Source organism: Delphinus delphis, chromosome 2 (assembly GCF_949987515.2).
Source record: "Delphinus delphis chromosome 2, mDelDel1.2, whole genome shotgun sequence".
In the NCBI taxonomy this organism is placed as follows: domain Eukaryota; kingdom Metazoa; phylum Chordata; class Mammalia; order Artiodactyla; family Delphinidae; genus Delphinus; species Delphinus delphis.
The window spans coordinates 50,981,945-50,996,682 of NC_082684.1; the positions used below are offsets into that span (position 1 = coordinate 50,981,945).

A 14,738-nucleotide genomic window follows, 5' to 3' on the forward strand; every position below is an offset into this window, starting at 1 on the left:
ATACCAGGCATTCAACAGATAATTGAATATCTCTGACTTCCTGAATTTGTGCCCACAGTAAACTTTACTCAGGTTTGTAGCTCAGCTGGGTTCAAGCTAGTAAAATCAAATGTCATCATGTTCTTAAAGAGAGAGGTCACAATCTATGGACAGTGTAGACTTGTCTGCCCTAGCACGTTGGGACCAGATCTTGGAGCTGGTTTTTTTAATGGTAAATTTCATCTAGACTAAATAAAGCTGGGGCTTCCCTGGTGGTGCAGTGGTTTAGAATCCGCCTGACCATGCAGGGGACACGGGGTTCGAACCCTGGTCAGGGAAGATCTCACATGCCGAGGAGCTGCTGAGCCCATGTGCCACAAATACTGAACCTGTGCTCTAGAGCTTGCACTCCACAACTACTGAAGCCCGCACACCTAGAGCCCATGCTCTGCAACAAGAGAAGCCACCATAATGAGAAGCCTGCGCACCGCAACGAAGAGTAGCCCCGGCTCGCCGCAACTGGAGAAAGCCCGCGCACAGCGACAAAGACCCAATGCAGACATAAATAAATAAATTAAATTAAAAAAAAAAACTAAATAAAGCTATATAGTTAACAAATATACACCTAAGAATTAGACTTTTATAGTGCTGCTTTTGATAGGGTTAGAGTAGGATAATTAGTTAGGTTAGAAATCTCACCAGGGGATTAAAGACAGAAAGGAAATTTTAACGGAGTTTGGGAGACTATTGTAAGCTAATGACCACTCAAGAAAAGAATCCAGTTATCTAGCAACAATCTACTCTTAACTTGAAGGAAGACCAGATGCATCCAAGTGCCAGGCACACTCAAGCCACAAACCCTGATAGTTAAAACACAAGACGATAGATATGGAGTCTGAATCTTGTAACATAAAGTCAGGGAGTTAGTGGTCCTTAAAGGGTTGCATTTCTGCATGTAGCCAAGACAGGAATATAGGTGAAAGGGGAAAGAAACTAGGTGAAAGGGGACATTATACCAAAACCTGAGATGAATGACCATATTTTAGTATACATTACCACCGTTTTGCTAATATATATTTGACTTAAATAGTTCCATGACCATCCCAATTAGACCATATAGGGTCAAAGGAGGAACTTACGATGTAAGCCTTTGAAACCTCTAGGGGGCTCCGAGGAGCTCCAGTTCTTTCTGTCTCATGGAAGAAAGAATTCAGAGAGGGGCAAAGTGATAGATAAGTGATTTATTAGAATAGGATGCTTGTGAGGCTTATAAGCAGGAGGGAGAGAGAGTGCTGCACCCTGAGAACTTAGCGGGCTATGGTTTTATAATCAAAGGAAGAGTTGGGCTTGGGGAAGACCACCATCTTCCTCATTCCTGAGTAGAGGTCACACTTTCATCATCAGTTCCTCCTCCATGTCGGCTGGGGGACTTTTCTTGTCCCTACATGGTCAAGCCAGGACTGTCATGGCACAATGGAAATAAGCAAAAAGGCAGTAACATATGCTAAAAATGGTTAAATCATTTCAGGTTTCAATATAACGTCACCCTTTCTTTCTTTATTATTTTTTTTGTGGTACGTGGGCCTCTCGCTGTTGTGGCGTCTCCCGTTGCGGAGCACATGCTCCGGACGCGCAGGCTCAGCGGCCATGGCTCACGGGCCCAGCTGCTCCGCGGCATGTGGAATCTTCCCGGACCGGGGCACGAACCCGCGTCCCCTGCACCCACAGGCAGACTCCCAGCCACTGCGCCATCAGGGAAGCCCATATATTTTTGTTTTTATTGTGCCCAGAGGAGCATGTCCTAGGAATCAATAACTTACTGAGCTCACTGGACAGGATGTGGGTCTCATACCACCATTGTTTTATTGTTTTGGGGCATGTCTCATGCTCCTGTTGCATGGTTTTATTGCTAAGCAAGACTGCTTGGTTTTGTGGTTAAGCAAACCTGCTTTCTTGAGTAATCATTAACTTACAGGGGTCTCTGATACTTTTTTATCTACTTACAATCCCTTAGTGGGATTAACTATTTAATTACCTACTTTGTTCCTTTACTCTGTCCCTATCACCTTGACATCTACCAAAAAGTGAGGAAGAAGGTGGTCTTCTCCCCTCCCCAGGTTTTGTTTGATTATAAAAATATAGCCCTCTTTGTTCTTGGGGCTGCCTTGCCTGCCTGTTTGTATCTCTCACAAGCGACCTATGTATGCTAATAAACTCACTCTTCACCTGCCACTTTGCCTTTTCTGCAAAGAGACAAAAGAACCTGAGCTTCAGTAAGTCCTATACTAGGTGAGTGGTTTCAATTAAGACAGTGGGTTCGAGGTCCCTCCTAAAGTCAGGGATCGTGGGTTCAAGTCCCATCTGAGATGGAGTGTGGTTTCCCTTTTCCCTGTTGACACTCTTTGATCATGTTTTATAGGTTGTGTTTCCACTATGATTTCCTAATTAATACCCAACTGCCCCTTCTTAGTATTGCCATGTCAGTTCAGAACTGCATTACTTCCCTCCAGAATTATTTCTTTTTTTTAAAAAAGAGAAAAATACTTTATTATTAATCAGAGAATAGTATATTAAAATGAGATAACATATTTACTTATAGATCTGCAAAGATCTATAAGTTAAACAAACATTTAAAACAAAAATTTATACTGTTAAAACAAACATTTATACTCATTGTTGGTAAGGAATAAACATTCTCACATACCTTTAAGGCATCTGCCAATTGTCAGAATTATTTCTAAACCCACCAGGTCTTCTTATTTCAGTACACTTATTCATTCATTTAATATTTATGGTGTTCTTGCTGTATGCCAGCACCTGTGCTAGATGTTTAAAAGGCAAAGGTGCTCTCCCTCCTCCACCGCTGCCGCCTCCTTCTTCTGCCACTCCTGGTGCTGCTTGTGTGCTCTTTTGATGTGGACCTGACACCTCTTTAGTGAATCGGCAGCTGAGGAGAATCTGGCGCTCGCCATGGCTGATGAAAAGCCCAAGGAAGGAGTCAAGACTGACAACAATGATCATATTAATTTGAAGGTGGCGGGGCAGGACCGTTCTGTGGTGCAGTTTAAGATTAAGAGTCATACACCACTTAGTAAACTATTGAAAGCCTATTGTGGACAGGGTATGTCAATGAGGCAGATCAGATTCCAATTTGATGGGCAGCCAATCAATGAAACAGACACACCTGCACAGTTGGAAATGGAGGCTGAAGATACAATTGATGTGTTCCAGCAGCTGACAGGAGGTGTCTGCTAAAAAGGGAACTTGCTACTTTACTCCAGAATTCTGTTCCTCCAGACCAAGAAGACATTCTCAATTAGAAAACCGCAATTTGGTTCCACCACATCCTGACTACTACAGTATAGTTTTCTCTATTCTTTCATTTTCCCCTTCCCGCTTCCTTTATTGTAAATAAAGTAACTGGTGTACGTGCACAAGCATAGTGCATTTTTTTTTTAAGTAAATGGCCAATGGTATGTTTTGTTTTTGTTTCCTTTCTGCGGTACGCGGGCTTCTCACTGTTGTGGCCTCTCCTGTTGCGGAGCGCAGGCTCCGGACGCGCAGGCTCAGCGGCCATGGCTCACGGGCCCAGCCGCTCCACGGCATGTGGGATCTTCCCGGACTGGGGCATGAACCCGTGTCCCCTACATCGGCAGGCGGACTCTCAACCATTGCGCCACCAGGGAAGCCCGCGAAGCCCGCCAATGGTATGTTTTGACCGACATCTAATGGAGATGGGTTGGGGAAAAATACTGGTTCTATGAAAATACCCCCTTTTCTCCATTAGTGGCATGCTCATTCAGTTCTTGCCTTTCTATTTCAGTAAGTTATTTTGCTCTCACTGTTTAACAAAAAAAGAACAACATAAAAATCCTTGCATACCTTGTTCGATGGGAGAATTTTAATGCTTTTCATTTATCATTGTAAAACCAAGGACAATTTTATAACTTTTTTGTATGTAGCTGTTACAAGTAGGGCAATGTCTTTAAATTACTCTAAAAGAAATGAATCCTGGACAATTTTCCCTTCAAGTCAAGAGTCTTGTGGTTTAAATAAACTTCTTGTTCAAAAAAAAAAAAAAGGCAAAGATGAGTTTACATTGTTTAGAAGAGACAAATAAACCAATAATTATACTATAATGGGAGAAATGTTAGATGAGAACGTTAGATGAGTATAAAGCAGCCAGATGATGAAAACAATTTTTTTTGCTAAACTAAGGCTTTTTAACATTATCCTGAAAATTCTGGAACACGATTGAAAATGTTCAAGCAGGGGATAAAATTTAGACCTGTTTAAGAAAGGCTACTGTGGTCAGTGAAGGGATTAATTTGCAGTTAAAGCAAGCCTAGAGGCAGCAATACCAGTTACGAGGCTAATACAATAATCCACCATTCACACTGTTGCCAAATTAAATTTTCAAAGGTGTCTCTCATCACAGAATCCTAAAATGTTGAGCTGAAACATAATTTACAGGTATTCTAATTCAGTTCTCTCATTTTATAAGAGGGGAATGGAAGCTGAAAAGAGTAAAGGGATTTGCCTGTGACCTCATAGATAGTCATTGTTCGAACAAATAGTACTGGAACTTAAGTCTCATATGTTGTGCTTAATTCTTCCCCAAAATCTTCATGGATTTCCACTCCACAATTTAATTAAATACAGTTACCCAAAGCCTTGTCTCTTTTCCCCTCAGAATCCAGGTCCTATTACCTACATGGACAAATCTCCGCAGAGGAGTCTCTATGGTTTTCAGTTCCCTCTTCGTTCCTGATCTTTGGGATTCCCTGGAGCTCAACTCTGCATTTTATTTATTTATTTTTAGTTAAAAGGAAGCTTTTATTAACAGGAAAGTTTTTCTTAATTCATATAAGATCCATCTTTAATATTAAATAGGATAATATACTCCATAGTCCGAGTCTAATTCTAACCCATGAACACTTTATTCCAGTTTAGTCCTCTCAGATGCTTGCTATGTTATTTATATTTTAACAGGTAAAAGCCATTAACTACTAGCTACTTCACTAAAAGTAACTACATTGGAAAATGAAAATTTATAGAATTTTGTCATTAGATCAGAGTAAAAAAATCAAACAGGATAAAATTTTGTTTAGAAATCTTTATCATTAGAGTATTCTTACACTTTTCAGAACAAGTATAATTTTCAGAAATTATACAAGGCAACTTATTAAATATCAATATTTAGCAATGTTTTGTTTAGTTGAAATGTTATTTTAATTGTAAAAACCATCTCCGGTTACAAAAAAAATCAAAAATCTTATTGGCTTTAACTTGCTTTTACAAACGTCCTAAGAAGTCTCAAGCTAAACAATATTTTAAGTCGAAAAACAATAATTTTCAAATAGTTTGTTATACTATTTTTGTGGTTTATGTACATATATTAACTGGTTTCTTTTATAGGAAACCTGACTAGAAGTTTATCACTTTAAGTACTGTGAAATAAAGGCAAGAGCTCATCACCTTTTAACAAAAATACTCTGTATGCAACAATTCCCAGTATCAAAGATATTCTTATTTATTTAGTGGTGGATAATTAATTGCCTGCTACAAAATACAAAACAAAATACATTTACTGGATTAGATTTCACATTGCAGCTGCCCTCTGGCATCCAAAGCAAGGGTTTCCATAAATAAAAGCTGCAAAGCAATTCACCTACTGGTTAGTTTAGGTCAATGATTTTTTTCACCCTATTATTCTTTTTTCTTCTCCACGGCCCCCATCCCCTGCAGGGACACGGTATTATTAAAAACATTAAGTCCCTGGAATTTATGCATCAGAGCAAGACATCATCTGAGTAATTTCAAATGATGTACAGCTCTTCATGTAAAAAAAGATGTTTTGTGGTCGTAATTAACTTCAAAAAGTAATTAGATTCAAATAACCTGGCATATCATGCTTTAGCAATTACAGAACCATGATTTTGACACATGGCAATTTATAAGTTAGGCAAATGTGAAATGCTAAAAGATGTGAACAGCTGTTCTTCTGTTTAAGTTTAGAGTGCTGCAAAATTCTGGCAATGACTTTTTCAGTTAACATGACCAGCCCACGATACAGCATACTAAGTCATAAAGTACAAATCCAAGGAAGGTAATACCTTTACTAAGTTACAAAACTTTGGCAAACCAATACAGTACTCTTTAACACAATAAAGTATATTTTTGTTGGCGTCATTTATTACTTTTGTGATAGTTTTTACTCCAAAAATGTTAAGTACCAAATTAAAACATTGTGATTTTTAATGGTGGTTTATAGCAGAGCAAATTATTTTATACAATCAATGTCTTTTTAAAACTATACAGTTTCTCCTTTAAAAGTGAGTTCCCTCATGCAAGTTCTACAAGTTTATTGCAGCAGGGTAGTCGTGGGTATGTAAGAGGTGGCTCTGCTTGGTTCTGGGGTTGGTCCCAAACTAGGTAGAGTTCCAGTGCATGAAAAGCTTTAAAATTCTACCTTAAGGAGGTTTAATCAGCCAATATCAATTTTCAAGTGCTTTTCAAAAATTGTTAAATTGTTACATAAATACTGGAATCCTCAAAATCAGGCAGTCATTTCAGACAACACTAATTTCAGCCGATCCCTTTTATTTAGAAACACTGCAGCTCTTGGCTTTGATCAAGTCAAATAGTCTTTCTTCAGCTTATCAAAAAACAAAATTCTACCGAAAATATAGTTGCATTTTTATTTATTTATTTTTAAAAATTAATTTATTTTATTTATTTATTTTTGGTTGCCTTGGGTCTTCGTTGCTGTGCGCGGGCTTTTTCTAGTTGTATTGACCAGCTTCTCATTGCGGTGGCTTCTCTTGTTGCAGAGCACCAGGCTCTAGGCGCACAGGCTTCAGTAGTTGTGGCGCGTGGGCTCAGTAGCTGTGGCTCGCGGGCCCTAGGGCACAGGATCAAGTAGTATGTGGCGCCCAGGCTTAGTTGTTCTGTGGCATGTGGAATCTTCCCGGACTAGGGCTCGAACCCGTGTCTTCTGCATTGGCAGGCGGATTCTCAACCACTGCGCCACCAGGGAAGACCTGTATTTTTTTAAAATAACAAATAAATATACTGTCAGCTTGTAGAGACCTGGGGAACTGGGTGTTGTTTATCAACTTTCATTATGATTTCTTCACAAATGCTGCTGCCGCTGTTGGTGTCCTTATGCTCCCTCTTGCCGAAGCCGTCAATCCCTCAATTTCAGCATTTAATTTATGTATTACCCACTCCATTTGCTTCTCGGCCTTTATTAGCATTTGACGGTATCGTACTTGCCATCAGTCCTTCGAGGTTAACTGCTGAGACTGACTTCTTTCATGGTAATTATGGCTTCTTGAGTCAAAACAGTTTTTTCTGGGTCTTGAGGCAGTGGTTTGTATATGTCTCTCATCTACTGAAACCATATTTGTAGATGAAATATTAGTAGATTTAATTTCCTTTGTTTTCTCTACGGGATCCACTACAGAATGTTCTTGCATATATGTTTTGGTTCTTGCTGTAACAATAAGAGATTTCACAATGAAGGCCGTCCCCACTCTGTGCTGAGAAGTCTATGGCTGTGCAGTTTTCCAGAGGGATCTATGTGTCTGTCCAATGCATCGACTCCAAACACACTCGGATTCATAGGGTTTGGGTATTTCTGCATTGCAGCTGTTGTAACAGTTTCCCATGGGTGGTCAAAGACGTGCTCCGACGTCCAGATCTTCATGGTGCCGGCGGCCCGCGCGGTGTCCGGGTGTCGCTAGGGCACAATGAAGCAAAGAAGCCACTCTTGCCCCCACCCCGCCTCTCAGCCGCCAACTCTGCATTTTAAAACATACCATATTTCTTCTAACAAGTTTGGGTGTTCACAGCAAGAGGAATCTTAGGTTATCTTGTCCAAAATAATTGCTATATGATTACTTATTTAATGCCTGTATTTACTGCTAGACTACAAGCTTCCTGGACAGGTTCTGAGTCACTACTGTTACATGCAATATCTAGCATAGTGTTCACATATAGTAGGTACTCAATGCATATTTGTAGAAAGAATGAATGAGTAAATGACTATCTAAATATTCATTCAACAAATGTTTATGAGAGCCTACATTGTACCAGAATAGAGTAAGCTTACCGAGGATTATGCATTTGGTTAATATTTCTTGAGTTAGAGTGAGTAGCTAGCCATTTGGGAGAGAGGGAAACTGGATTTCTCCCTTACTCCTGGGGGATGGTGATATAAATTTTAGGTGGATTCAAGATTTAAAATGAAAACCAAAAATGTAACAGTACAACAAGAAAACACAGTAGAATGTGTTTAGAATTTTGACACAAAACCTAAAAGTAGTGACCTAACAATGTGATAAATTTTCATACATAAACTTTAAAACTTTTTGCATGGAAGAATACCTGGAACATAAACATAGAAATAAATAAGAATCTGGTGTTGTAGTGACTAGAATAACTTTGCAACCAACATGAAAAGTCAAAGGGCTAATTTTCTTCCATGTAAATATTTACAAATATACAAACTACAGCCCAGCAGCACATTAGCAAAGCGGGTTGTAGACTGGAAGGAGAAGTTCTCAGATAAAGATACATGGCTGGCTTATAAACATAGCAAAACATGTTCTGCAGCATCGAAATTCAAATTGAAACAACACTTGCCATTTTTAGGCTATCAGAAGGACAAATATAAAAAAGTTTGCTAATTCACACTGTTGGGGGAGTGTGGAAAAACAGATATTTTCTATGGGTATTTGGTTGAATTGTTATGATTTCTATAGATGGCAAATTGGTAATCTCTATCAAAAATATAAAAGTTCATATTCTTTTGCCTCACAGTCCCATTTCCAGAATTTTATTTTACAGACATACTTTATAATATAGATATACTATATAGATATAGATATAATTTAAGTATGCAAAGGAATGTTCAAAGATGTTCCAATTTCACTTCATTCCCTATTTTTGCTATATATTTCTCCATAGCATTTATACTCTTCTAAGATGCTTTATGATCTATTTGTATGATCTATCTGTACAAACAGAATCATACCATTGGGTATGGTATGCTTCTGTTTGTATAAATGAAAAGAAATGTAGTAAATATATATAAATACAAACACATGTATATGGACACATTTATGCATATGTATGTATACATGCATAGATATGCACATATACTTCTGTGAGTGGATGAGTAGATAGGTAGATAGATAGCTACACTTATTTCTTTAAAGATCCTGATAACATGTGGGTTTGGACAGGGAGACTGGAGAAATAGGGGTCTGGGTTGGATAAAAACTTACTTTTAAAAATACACTTTACGGGCTTCACTGGTGGCGCAGTGGTTGAGAGTCCACCTGCCGATGCAGGGGACGCGGGTTCGTGCCCCATTCCGCGAAGATCCCACATGCTGCGGAGCGGCTGAGCCTCTGCGTCCAGATCCTGTTTCCCACAACGGGAGAGGCCACAACAGTGAGAGGCCCGTGTACTGCTAAAAAAAAAAAAAAAAAAAAAAAAAAAATTCTGTATGTATAACAACATTGTTAATCAACTGTACTCCAATATAAAATAAAAAGTTAAAAAATATACTTTATGTATCTGTGTTTTGCTTTAGAGTATACAATTAATTAAAATATCAACATCTGTTGAAATGAATATATATGTATAAGTTCTGAAATTGAAGATAGCTCAAGGGAGATGTATGTCTTTAAATGACAAATTATGGATGTAGAATCACAAATAATTGTGAGAATAACTTAAGGAAGAAAATAGGAGATATCTGAATAATGGTGTCTTAACATGCAGTCATTCCAATGTGCTTAAATTCAAAAATAATATCTATACTTTGTCCCATTAGAATGTGTCAGTCTTATAAGTATTACTTTTATTTTTTTCCAAAAGAAAATATTAATAGGGGTTATCTGGGCTAGGAGATTATAGCACATTTCTTCTCCTTTGTATTTTATTGTATTTAAGAAAGGAAAAAAAGAAAGAAAGACAGAAAGAAGGAAAAGAAAGAAAGAAAGAGAACTCAGTATGTATTATATTAGGGGGGAATATGTTTTAAAAGAAGAATTTAAAAGCCAAATACAGAAGAGTAATAGGAATCTGTAAGAAGAATATAGGATTAAGCTAAAAGCTCTTTACAAACATTGGGTTAAAATGGACTTTTAAAACTGTATGCTCAGCTTTTTTTTTTTTTTTTTTTTTTTTTTCGCGGTCCTCTCACTGTTGTGGCCTCTCCCGTTGCGGGGCACAGGCTCCGGACGCACAGGCTCCGGACGCACAGGCTCAGCGGCCATGGCTCACGGGCCCAGCCGCTCCGCGGCATGTGGGATCTTCCCGGACCGGGGCACAAACACGTGTCCCCTGCATCGGCAGGCGGACTCTCAACCACTGCGCCACCAGGGAAGCCCAAAACTGTATGCTCAGCTTTTTTATTGAAAAAGAAATTGATAATACCATCGGTGGAGATAGACGGTGCTACATTATCTTAAGACTGAGCAGGAAGTACAGCTTCTCAACTCCAGTTTTGTAATATCTCCATCAAGAAGAATAACTTTCAAGACCAGAAAAAACATTAAGAACTACTTGAATATCAAGATAGTTTAAGAGATTGTTACTGTTCAAGTGTAACTAATTGCTTCTTGTTTGTCTTTTCTTCCCCCCACTTTTAAATGAGTTCACTTCTTTTGGCCCAGAGGATTATATATCAGAGTATTGAAAATATTTATGGAATTGATCTCAGAACCATTGTAATCTTCTAAAAATTACGGAGACCAATTGGGAAAGGTCTGAGAAGGCTATAGGTGGGAAATGTTTGATTAGCTTTGGAGAGGCACATGGATTTTGGAAACTACACATCTATGACTGATATAAATTCCAGGCAAACTGTAGAAGCTTGACATTGGACCCTTCACAATCAGGCTTTAAGTTAAAATACCCTTTCAGTCATCTATCACTAGGTCTTTTGTGCATCCTCCTCTCTAGTTACACAAGATTGTTCATCCTCTCCAAGCTTTTTCCAACTCCATTCTTGGGCTCAAACTCCTCCTCTCACTATGCATTCTCTTCCATCAAGTGCCGCCTGTAAAAACCCCACTCTTCACTTAAGGTCTACTTCAAAGGCCCCTCAAATGAACCTCAGGCTGGAATGAATCTCTTTGTTCTTTGCTCCTTTTGTGTTCTATGAGCAACATGTATCATCTAATGCAATTGTCCTACTTAGTTATATACATATCATTGAGTTGTAAAAGTTGAAACTGAAAACAAAAAAGTTGAAACTGGAAAGAAGGGCTCTGAGATAATCCTATTTTCCTCACTCTATTTGTTTTGAGGGCAGGATCAAGTCATATCTGGTTTTTAAATCTCTGGCTTGACTCCTTCCTTTATCATCTTGTTTTCGACCAAAAACAATCAAAAACAAAAAACAACAAAGAAGAGTTCCTGTGTAAAGTTTCCCGCATTATTGCACCCTGTGGTACATTTTATAGATCTAGTTAAAGCTTTGATATCAGAGCCATGTACAATTTTAGGTTTATCTAAAGACATTATAAATAACCATGTGGATTTTAGGGACATTTTTCAGATTATTAGATGGCATTTGGTTTTCACTAGTTATTTTATTACCAAATCATCTGGTCAAAGCAACATATATTGGGCATTTACTTGCTTCTTACTTTAAACTTAACTAACTACATTTAAATATTAAATTAAACACACTAAGTCGTGTATTCTTCTGGAATGGTGTAGGTGTATTTCTAGGAGCAGTGTGTCAATTTAAAAAAGTTTGAAAACGTATTTTGTCTCACAAAACGGGAACTCCTACCGTTGACTCCTAGTTATTACAGTTGATTTTAAGTTATTTTATAAGTTTACCCCAGTAGGTGTCAGTACTGAGTTAAGGCAAAAATCCTTTTTCCGAGTGTAAAATTTTAATTAAATCAATGTAAAAGGTTCAGACGATGATGAAGAGACGGTATAATAGTGACATCATTTATTTCTAGAGGGTTCAAAACTCATTTCTGGGGGTTCAAAAGAGACGGGGTCTCGCTATGTTGCCCAGGCTGGAGTGCAGTGGCTATTCACAGGCGCGATCCCACTACTGATCAGCACGGGAGTTTTGACCTGCTCCGTTTCCGACCTGGGCCGGTTCACCCCTCCTTAGGCAACCTGGTGGTCCCCCGCTCCCGGGAGGTCACCATATTGATGCCGAACTTAGTGCGGACACCCGATCGGCATAGCGCACTACAGCCCAGAACTCCTGGACTCAAGCGATCCTCCTGCCTCAGCCTCCCGAGTAGCTGGGACTACAGGCACGCGCCACCGCGCCCGGCGGCGAGAGCCAGCGAAAGAGAAAACTAGAGGCTGAGGTGTGGTGACGTCATCAGCTGTGCCCGCCTAGATTATTTCCAAGCTTCCTCTTCACACCAGCGTAACAGCGTAGCCACACTGCGCACGCGTCCTTTGTCAGCACTGCCTTCTGGGTAAGCTGTCTGAAAATTTTGAAGAGCGCCTGCGTGCGTTCCGTCTTTCCTTTTGCCTTGTTGCAGCCAAGGAAGCAACATGGGGCACCAGCAGCTTTACTGGAGCCATCCGAGAAAATTCGGCCAGGGTTCTCGTTCTTGGTGAGAAACAATGTAGCTTCAGGGAAGGGTTGCTCTGGGGCGCGACGCTGCTTGAAATGTACTGTGGAGGAGCCCGCGGGCGGCGCGGCGTGGGGAGACGGAATCGTAGCTGTGTCTGCCGCCATTACAGGCCTGTGATGGGTCCGTGGAGACCGGCAGGCAGTGCGGGTGGTGGCCTCCCGAGTGCCGAATACTTTACTTTCTGCGACTTGGGGTAACGTCATCTCTTTCCTTGCAGCCGCGTCTGCTCAAACCGGCACGGTCTGATCCGGAAATACGGCCTCAATATGTGCCGCCAGTGTTTCCGCCAGTACGCGAAAGACATCGGCTTCATTAAGGTACGGCCGTCGACGCCGTGCTCTCCTGTGTCCGTGAGGGGCCGACGAGCGGGTAGTTCGTGGTGTGGGCATTTGACCAACGCCGCTTTCCGCTTGTAGCTAGCAGGGCCCTTCCTTGGTAGCGTATGACACTGTTGAGAGAGTTTTGGCAGTCACGTTAATAGAATGGAGGTGGAGGTGAAGGCCTTAAAAGTAGACTTTCTCATTCCTTTTTACCCACTTCTGACAGTTTTAGGTGCTATGTATAATGTTGCATAAAATTACTTTTCAGGAACTATTAAATACTAAATGTCTAATCGTATTTAGCTAATTTTAGCAGAATACATATGTTGTCCGCTGTCCTGAAATGTTGGATAGGGCCGTGCAGTGGAATGAGCTTGAGGTTTGGGGCCAGGTAGACCTTTTTAGGATTCAGAGATCTGAATCCTAGTCGTGTGACTTTGGTCAAGTCACTCAAAGCTAAGTATTTGCCTGTGAAAAATAACTGTCAGGGTTGTTGTAGAAATTAATGTATATATGAAGCTTTCTTGGCTCCTAAAAATCGCTTAAATGCTAGAAGTGAAAACTAATTCCTTATTGGCCCTTTGAGATACAAAATAACAGTCACTACCTTTTTATTCATAATTAGAGCTCGAAAATATCGAGTAGAACGTATTTTTTAAAATTAGGTGTCCTTATGTTTTACTGTTACAGTGGATATAAGTTGTTTAATGTGAGATTTCTGTGACAGGAACAAAGTATCTTAAACTTTTGGCTTTGACCAAATACTTAAGAGTATGTTTAGTATTACTTTGTGGAAGTTCAGATAACTTAGTTGGAGGTAGTAGATCAGAGAATGGCCCCAAGCCCGGTAATTTTGTGTCCCATTTTTCAGAGGTTAAGATTAAATGAGTTAATTTATGAACGGCTCCTTAGAATAGTGGTAGAATTTGCTGCCTACTTAATGACCATCCTGAGCTTTTGGTAAAGATCATTTTATGTAGTAGTGTTTTTCTAGCGGGAAATGTCTTTGATGGTAGAAGTGGGTATACCAGTATTAAAACTCACTGTCTAAAATATAATTGTTGAGATTTTTGGAGCAGTTTGTAGTAGGTGTTCAGTAAATATTTAAGTTCTTTAGATTGCCATAACTAGTTGGGGTGGTCAGATTTCCAGTTTAAACCTTATTCTATAATGAGCCATTTTTTTTCCTGAGAATGAAATGGATATTTAAAGCGTTATGCATTAATTCATTTCCTATCTGCCTTTTTTTTTTGCAGTTGGACTAAGTGTGAACTTCTTGAATGGGTCATCACGCATATCTACCTTCCTCAGAAACAATACTAACTCTTTGTATATAAAATAAAAAATTTAAAACTTCAGTTATGAATGTTTTTCATGTGAATGTAATAGCCAATTGTTCATAGAAATCTTTTAAAAATTATCTTCAGTGGATTCGTCTTCACAGTATGTGTCTTATTTTCCTTCAGTTATATAAAAGTATTCTTGCTGGACTCTGGTAAATCCCAGTTTTATTTTTATACTTAACATCTTTTGTTCCATGAAGTGCCCACTATATATAGGAGCATCCAGCATATAACCTGAGACAAATTGTCTTTTGAGTAGTTGACTGGCTACAGTGAGCTGGGCAGTGAAAGTAAAACTACAGAAAATTGATTTTGAGAAAGAAGGCTAGCCCTAAAACCTGCTCTGAGCATTTACCTGGTGGTGGCAGTCCTAGCTTTTGGTATAATTAGCAAAACTTGTAAATTTCTCAATTATTTGTATGTGGAAGGGGTGGGGTGGGGAGTGATTAAAAGTAAAA

At 39.4% G+C, this 14,738-nt stretch overlaps 2 protein-coding genes and 1 pseudogene across 2 annotated transcripts; 2 read left to right on the forward strand and 1 right to left on the reverse strand.

Annotated features, from left to right (window-relative positions):
- Positions 1–2,949: 2,949 nt before the first annotated feature.
- Positions 2,950–3,368, forward strand: LOC132419561 (small ubiquitin-related modifier 2-like). Its single transcript, XM_060003457.1, has 2 exons — positions 2,950–3,100; positions 3,158–3,368. Exons 1-2 carry the CDS (start codon positions 2,950–2,952, stop codon positions 3,232–3,234), a joined length of 228 nt encoding a protein of 75 aa, XP_059859440.1. The 3' UTR covers positions 3,235–3,368.
- A 3,688-nt stretch (positions 3,369–7,056) lies between these two features.
- LOC132419562 (PRELI domain containing protein 3B pseudogene) lies at positions 7,057–7,690 on the reverse strand (annotated as a pseudogene).
- Positions 7,691–12,443: 4,753 nt separating this feature from the next.
- On the forward strand, positions 12,444–14,295 carry RPS29 (ribosomal protein S29). The gene is made up of 3 exons (XM_060004613.1): positions 12,444–12,596; positions 12,835–12,934; positions 14,194–14,295. The coding sequence occupies exons 1-3, from the start codon at positions 12,535–12,537 to the stop codon at positions 14,200–14,202; spliced, it is 171 nt and encodes a 56-aa protein (XP_059860596.1). The 5' UTR covers positions 12,444–12,534; the 3' UTR covers positions 14,203–14,295.
- Positions 14,296–14,738: the final 443 nt, after the last annotated feature.